Raw genomic sequence first — 8533 nt, forward strand, 5'->3', positions numbered from 1 at the left:
GATCACTGGTTTCAAGAGGTTCCAGAGAAGTTCAAGCAGTGCATATCCTCAAGAGAATGAATTTTCTTATAAGTAGAGATTTTCCCATGAGCTTGCAAGGAAGCTAGCCCTAAATCTTTTGAATCACAATAAGTTCGGGGATGTTGGCCTGCATTAGACAGTAGGCACATTGCCTAGAGAAAAGATGGAAAGGCATCCATCACCCTGAGTCTAGAAGAATTTCTGAGGGTCACAGAGGCCGCAAGTGCCAGATTCAGGTCTTGCAAGTCGGAGAGAGGGATGTGAGACCATTAGCGAGAGTCTCGTAGACATTTTGGTTGAGCTTGATGGAGTTTGAGAACATGGCGGGGTATATGTCAGCAATGAATCTAGGTCAAAGCCAATTATCAAGCCAAAAATAGGTGGTGAGCCCATCGCTAACATGAACCTTGGTGAGCAACTTGAAGTGAGGCAGCTCCTCCCAAATGATCTAAGCCTGGAAGGAACCAGATGACTGCTCGACTATATCAATGTCCACCCTGTCTAAGCAACCACAACTTGCATGGGAGAATGTCAGCGCCAAGAAGTTTGTGGACAAATTTCATCAGCCAGAACCTGCATCCCATGTGATGAGGCAATTTGATCCATGACATTTGTCAAATTGTCGTCCCTAGTCTAGAGGAAGGCCCAATGTCTACTACCAATGGCATCTCTAACAGTCTTTTTTTAGGAATCAGATCTCTAACAGTCTTCCCTTAGGGAGTAGCATAGCAAGCATGTCAAGCATTGCATGGAAAGTTTATCCCCCACTCTCCAGCCATAGCTGAGAAGCCTAGACTTCCACCCGGCAAGGTATCTATCAGTTAAAGGTTGGTAGTCAACAAGCCTAGGTTTATATATAACAGTATATACCTAGGCTTGTTGACTGCCAACCTTTAATCGCCTCCAATCCTTTGATATATATATATATATATAAGGAAGGCCAGGTATGTGGGATCTGAGGTGACAACAGATCAGCAACCCAGGATGTTTGCCATCAATGAGGCCCTGAATCTTCGATGTTCATAGGGATGAACATCGATTTATGGAAGTTGATGGTAAGACCCATGGCTCAGGACAAAGACCTAAGAGTTTCGCTTAGAGTACTAATGGCATAGATACCTCCGTCCACAAGAATGATGGTGTCATCTGTATATACTAAAGAACAGGACATGGGAGAGACGGGCCAATTGGGTGGCATGGAGCTGGTGTGCGCATGATCATGCATTGCAAAACGTTCACCATGAGAATAAATAGATAGGGAGAGATAGGATCCTCTTGTTGAAGCCATCGATGGCAATTGGACTAACAACTAGGGATCACGTTAAGTAGAACTACCCATTCTGCTAGTGTCGATGTCGGAGCTCCATCAGGAATCAAAGCCACGTGCCTGGGAGGATGGCATCAATGCTACTCTAGTCCACATAATTGAAGGCCTTCTTGAAATCGAGCTTAAGGACCATAGTGGCATAGTGGGAGCATGTCGCCTATGACAGCAGTTCAGGAGGTTTGCAACATAAACAAAGTTCTCATCAATATTTCACCCATGAACAAACCCAGTTTGGTTAGCATCTTTCAAGGTAGGGATGAGCAGCGGAAGGCGGTTTGCGAGGACTTTGTTGAATAGTTTCATGGGGCAATTTTGAAGGGATCTGAAGGCATCTGCAGTGTCTGCACCATCTATTTTAGGGAGAAGGACCAGGAACGTGCGATTCAGCCAATCCAGATTCAAGATGCCATGGAAGAAGGTTTCAATGAGGTGTGTAATATCATTTTTTACAGAAGGCCAGATTGCCCCATTAAAGAAGAGACCAAACTCATCTGAGCCAGGGCTAGCGTTTGTGTCTGTATCACATAAAGCATTCGAAATTTCTTCCATAAAGAGGAGGTCATGGAGCTTTTTTGAAGCCCATTCACTGATTCACAGCAGCCTCACGGATCGGAGAGCATTTTCAATGTGGCTAATGAGGGGGGCGGCATTGATCAAGGGCATTTACGAGGATCCGAAGATCGTGTAGAAAGGTGAAATGAGAGCCAACAGTTTCTCTATTGATCTCTGAATAGTATATGTAGTGTTACATCAGAGTTGCATCGGCAACCGTCTACATTACATCGTGAGCGTGGGAGCATGGTCACCGCGCACACACGCGGTCAAGGGCGCCGTGGCCAGCTATGCTACTGCCTATTACATACATCCTCAACACCCCCCCCCCCCCCCGCAGCCTGATGGGTGATCGGCAGCACACAAAGACTGGAGTGAAAATTCTCAAACGATGCCGTCGGCAGCCCTTTCGTTTTGATGTCTGCAAATTGCTCAGCCATAGGAACATGTAGAATGCGCAGCTCACCCAACTGAACTCTTTCGCGGACAAAATGAATATCGAGTTCAATATGCTTCGTGCGCTTGTAGTGTACAGGGTTTGAGGACATGTATACTGCTGAGACATTGTCACAGAACACCACCGTGGCCTTGGAGATCTTGCAGTGGAGCTCACCAAGTAGCTGTCATAGCCAAATACATTCGGCAGCCGCATTGGCCACAGCACGGTACTCGGCTTCCGCGCTGGATCGTGACACGGTCGGCTGCCTCTTCGACGACCAGGAGATCAAGGAGTCACCGAGATAAACACAGAACCCAGAGGTTGACCGCCGCGTGTCCGGGCACCCGGCCCAATGGGCGTCAAAGTATGCCGTGACGTTGATGTCGGTAGAGGCACGCAGGTGAATACCGTGCGACGTTGTGCCATGTATGTACCGCAGTATGCGCTTGAGCAGCGTCCTGTGCGGCGACCACGGGTCATGCATGTGGAGACATGCTTGCTGCACGGCGAAGGCGATGTCCGACCGTGTCATCGTTAGAAACGTACTGCAGCACGCCCGCGAGATTGTGGTACGCCATCGCGTCATCCGTGGGTGGGCCGTCGGAGGAGAGTTTGTTCTTGGCGTCGATTGGTGTTGGGGCAGCCTTGCAGTTCATCATCCCGGCACGATCAAGGATATCTCTTCCACATACCGTTCCTGGGAGAGGTAAAAGCCATCCTTGGTATGCTTCACGTCGATGCCGAGAAAGAACCGCAGTGGCCCCATGTCTTTGACAGCGAACTCAGCTCGGAGACGGTCGATGATGTGCTGCAGCAAGGCTGTGCTCGACCCAGTGAGGACGGTATCGTCCACGTAGAGAAGGAGATAGACAATGTCTGTGCCGCGACTAAGAATGAAGAGTGAGGAGTCAGATCGCGTTGCCTGGAAGCCCAGCGTGGTAACAAACCCGGCAAACCGAGTGAACCATGCGCGCGGAGCTTGTCGAAGACCATACAACGATTGGCATCAACGAAGCCTAGGTTGTTGACAAAGTACATGTTCATGAAGATGCCCATGGAGAAAGGCATTAGAGACATCGAGCTGTTTTGTTGCTCACTGTCGAGAAGCAGCGATGGTCAGGACAGTGCGAATGGTGGTAGGCTTCACCACAGGTGAGAATGTTTCCCCGAAATCTATCCCAGCATGCTGAGTGAAGCCACGGACCACCCACCGCGCTTTATAGCATTCCAGCGACCCATTCGGTTTCAGATTGTGGCGAAAGACCCACTTTCCGGTGACAATGTTAGCACCGGGCGGCCGATCGACGAGACGCTAGGTACGATTGCGCTGAAAAGCTTCAAAATCAAGAGCCATGGCTGCTCGCCAGTTTCGATCCCTGAAAGCTGCGCGAGCAGTGGAAGGGATAGGTGAGATGACCGGCGTGGATGAGTCCTGACAAGTGTTCTGGGCATATCGAGGATTGGGCTTGAAAAGCCCTGCCTGAGAGTGAGTATGCATATGATGAACCGGAGCCAGTGCCGCTGGTATATTTGCTGGAGCTGGGGAGGGTGATGGCGTGGGTGTATGTGGAGCTGCCGCAGTTGGGGATGGTTGTGGTGTGGGGGCTGAAAGACACGCTGCTGAACACGCTGATGAAGAATGACAGGTTCGTCAGGTACTGTAGCCGGTCCGGCTGCTGTTGATGGAATTGGTGGTGCAGAACGAAATGGGAATTGAGTTTCATCAAAAACAACATGGCGAGAAGTGATTACTCGACGAGTTTGAAGATCAAGGCACCGATAACCACGGTGATCAGCTGGGTACCCAAGATGGACACACGGCATTGATCAAGCACTCAGCTTATGCGGCATTGTTGATGACTGATTTGGATAGCATAGACATCCGAAAACACGAAGATGACTGTAAGAAGCTGGTGTGCTTAGTAGGAGCTGGAATGTCTTGCTTGGCCGCTGGCTCGACAACAGCGCTGATTGAGAAGGTGAGTAGCTGTGGACAGTGCTTCCACCCAATATGTATAGGGCATACTGGCATGGAGAAGCAGACTATGAATGCAGTCGTTCAGAGTCCTGATGATGTGTTTGGCTGTGCCGTTTTGAGAAGATGTGTATGGGCACGATAATCTAAAGGAAACACCATTGTGTTCGAGATGATGATGAAATGCTATGTTATCAAATTCCTTCCCATTGTCGGTTTGAAAGGCAAGAATAGATAATTGAAACTGGGTGTGAACGTAAGCATGAAAAGCAAGTAAACATGGAAAGACATCAGATTTATTTCTCAGTGGAAATGTCCAGACATAATGAGTAAGATCATCAATTAAAACAAGGTAGTATTTGAAACCACTTAAACTAGACACCGGAGAAGTCCACACATCAGCGTGCACAATCTGAAATGGTACATAACTGACTGAACGGGGATCTGAAAAAGGAAGACGAACGTGCTTGCCGAGCTGACAAGCGTCACAAGTTGGCTTGGTGGAGGTGAACTCAAGGTTGCGGAGCGTCTGTTGCAGCATGCGATGTCCTGGATGTCCCAAACGCTGATGCCAGAGCTCAACAGTAGGGGTGGAGTTGACAGTGGAGACGAGGGCCTCTGGCGTTGCTGGTGCCACAGAGGGTAGAGCTCGCCGTCACTATTACATCGGAGGATCACCGAGCGAGTGGGAAGGTCCTTAACAGAGAAACCGAATGCATCAAATTCCACAGAGACATTATTGTCACGAGTTAATGAACGAACAGAAACGAGGTTCTTGACAAGAGAGGGACCTTAACAGAGAAACCGAATGCGTCAAATTCCACAGAGACATTATTGTCACAAGTTAATGAACAAACAGAAACGAGGTTCTTGACAAGAGAGGGAGAGACTAGAACATTGGACAGGAAAAGGGGTGTTCGGCTTGTGGGAATGATGGTGGAGGAACGATGAGTTACTGGCAACGTGGCACCGTTGCCAACTGTGATCGGAGGAGAATTATAACCTGGGGTAGGAGAGAAGAGATTACCAGCATTGGAAGACATATCCATGAACCACTCAGCCGGCTGTGGAGGAGTTGCCGAGGAGTTAGTCGCGTTCAGTGCGGCGAGCAGTGCCTGATGGTTCCATGGATCCATGGGAGGAGGTGGTGGTGTGATGCCGGAGGAGAATGAGGGTTGATCGGCGAAGTAGGCTTGGTGCGGCGAGGACCCAGACGAGGACCGAGGACACCAACAGCTGGGACACGCCATGGCATGGACCAGGCCGGTCCACTGGTTCTGACCCGGTGTCCAGCTTGTGGGAGGCCAAGGGGATGAGGAACTGCCTGGATGGTGACCACGCCCACGACCGCGGCCACGTCCGCATCTGGTGTCTTGGCGGTTCGACGCGCCATGAGATCCGCCAGAAGACTTGGGGGCAGTTGTTGCGGAGCTGGATCCAGAATTGGTGGTGGAGTTGGAACCGGAGTCAGTCGAGGTGGGTGCGGTGGGATGAGGGCCGCCGGTGGTGAGCAAGGCGTGCTGCGCCGCCGACTTGGCATGCTCCTTGTCGTACTGCTCCTCCAAGAGAAGGTAGGAACGCGCTGAGAAGAAGGTGTGCGGTGGCTGCTTCGACATGATCGTAGAGATGGCATGACGATACTTGGAGCTGAGGCCATGCAGCATGTTCAAGACCTGCTGGCTCGTCTCACGAATAGGCTGGCCGACGTCGCGGAGGGCATCAGCAAGCTGCTTCAAGCGGCCGGTGTATTGAGTGATATCCATGTCACCTTGCACCAAATTTCGAAACTCCGCCTCCAGATAGACAGCACGATGGAACTCGTTGTCGCGGAATTGCTCATGGATGGCAGTCCAGACGCGGTAGGAAGTTGCCTTGGGCGCACGAACGATGTCACGAACATCCTTGGTGATGGAGATGTACAGCCAGCTCAAGATGCACAGGTCACGTAGGTGCCAATCGGGATCATGGCGCTGGTCGGAGCTTGGCGGAGAAGAGACATGGGAAGTGAGGCCGAACTTGCCGAGGAACGCATTGAAGAAGCAGCGCCACTCTTCAATTAGTTCGGCGCAGTGAGTTCAAGGATGACCGGAACATGAGATTTGATGTTCACAGTCTGGAGCACAGCGGTGGGAGGGGTGGTTACAGCTGGAGTGTTGGCATCTCCGTCAACAGAGGAGGTGTAGGAGGCGAGGGTGGTGGTCTCGGAATCAGAGTTGTCGAGACCAAAGAGGGGGTTGTCGTCCATGGTGGGCATGGCGACTGAAGGGCACGTCGAGGCTGATCAGCGATGCGCAGTGGAGAAAGAGGATGGCGAGAAAGGAAGGAGGATCAACCCGTACTAGCTGATACCATGTAGAAAGGTGAAATGAGAGCCAACAGTTTCTCTATTGATCTCTGAAGAGTATATGTAGTGTTACATCAGAGTTGCATCGGCAACTGTCTACATTACATCGTGGGCGCGGGAGCATGGTACTGCCTATTACATACATCCTCAACAGATCGGACTCACGCTGGTCAGGGGAACACCATGCTTTGGACCACCATTTACACATGAGACAGCACTTCTTCATGCGCCCAGAGAAATTATTGCTGAAACTAGAACCAAGCGAATCAGACCAGGTGTGGGTGAGGCTGCTCTTGAAATCGTTATGAAGCAGCCAACAATTCTCAAACTTAAACCCGTGTGACTTAGGGAGGTGGGTCAAAATAGACACCAAAACTGGAACATGTGGTCTGAGGTATGTCTCTCGTTAGGGCAGAGAGATTGATGCCAGGGGAAAAGCTAGTCCCAAGCATCATTAACAAATAATCAATCTAGCTATGGAAAAGTAATTCATTCATAGATCTAGCAAAAATAAGTAACTTCTTGATTTCATAAGCGTACCTGCATAATTTCACCTCCTGATTGCCGCAAAATCAAGAGCTGTTGCATCACTGTTATGCGAGACATCCTTCTTCAGGGAATTTGTAGTAAGATAAGAGCCTACTTCAAATGGAGAAGGAAGAAGACTCACAATACGAAGAAGAAGAAGGGAACCATACAGCTAAAAGGCACACCCTTAAATATATCTATAAGTTAATATATAATTTATTATAGCATTTCCAAAGATTTTTGTGTATTTAGTAAGGCATAATGAATAGTCTTCAAGCAACCCATAAAAAGCTGTCAAAACAGCTGTCTTCTTCCTGCTATACAGTATATGGACATACATGGCACCAGTACACACATGTCACATGCAATTGGTGAGATAATATGTTTTTTGGCGGGCTAATTTATGTCACCAACTTTATTTGTTCTATACCATTTCTTTACTTATGAATGGTTAATATTACTGATGTTTGAACTGCGAACACCTGAGACCATATGTTTAGTAATGGAAAACAAAGAAATTTTGTTAACAATTCAATAAAGACTAGTGACCACCAGTTTACAATAACATTGATTTGTATATGATGACTAGCAACGAATGAACACACAAACGCCAACAACTTCTTTCATTTTTCTAGGATTACGAGGGCATTTACAATTTGTAGGAGGATGAGTGTGTTGCCAGTGCCAGATCACTCCCCTAGTCCTTACAACATTATACAAGTCCTTGCACATAATATATTTTATTTGATTGCATTCTACAATTCACTTAGAAAAAGAACCGATGTCAATAAGCATATTGTTTTCAATAAGTTTATTAACTTGCTACAAGTAAGGTGTGGAGTAGTTCAGATGGTTGAATGGAATGGATGCCAGGGGCAGTAAATATTGGCATGATGCTATTGTAACACACCAGTTTCATGTAGTTTGAATTTGTGGATAATCTAGTTTGTAGTACGTAATAACTATCCTTAATTCATCCTCCACCATTTCATGTCGCAAACCCCAAAACCACCGAATCATTTGCGCCCATGAATGCCAAGCTCCCAAGTCAGGTTCATGGAGTTTGGAGGTGACCAGGTGATGACCCACTCTGCCTGCAACTGTTTCCTATTGAGCCAAAGAACAAATAATGGAGTCTTTTGTGCCATTTGAATCACTAGAGTTAACTGTTAGCTAGCCAGCTTTGATAGGTATAGTTGGTAAGACACTGGTAGCTGGTTCATTAGCTAGATCCAATCAAAGATTCAAGTAAATTTGGCAGCTAGCTCACTGTTAGCTGTGTGTGGTCAAACAGGCTCTCATAAATCCAACCCATTTATCAGCTTTCCTTTTATTTTTCTATTACTA

At 48.2% G+C, this 8533-nt stretch overlaps 1 protein-coding gene across 1 annotated transcript; it reads right to left on the reverse strand.

Moving 5' to 3' along the window:
* Positions 3683 to 6568, reverse strand: LOC110431116. Its single transcript, XM_021449823.1, has 3 exons — positions 6425 to 6568; positions 5271 to 6329; positions 3683 to 4015 (listed from the first exon to the last, which is right to left on the reverse strand). Exons 1-3 carry the CDS (start codon positions 6566 to 6568, stop codon positions 3683 to 3685), a joined length of 1536 nt encoding a protein of 511 aa, XP_021305498.1.

Source organism: Sorghum bicolor, chromosome 10 (genome assembly GCF_000003195.3).
Source record: "Sorghum bicolor cultivar BTx623 chromosome 10, Sorghum_bicolor_NCBIv3, whole genome shotgun sequence".
NCBI classification, from domain to species: domain Eukaryota; kingdom Viridiplantae; phylum Streptophyta; class Magnoliopsida; order Poales; family Poaceae; genus Sorghum; species Sorghum bicolor.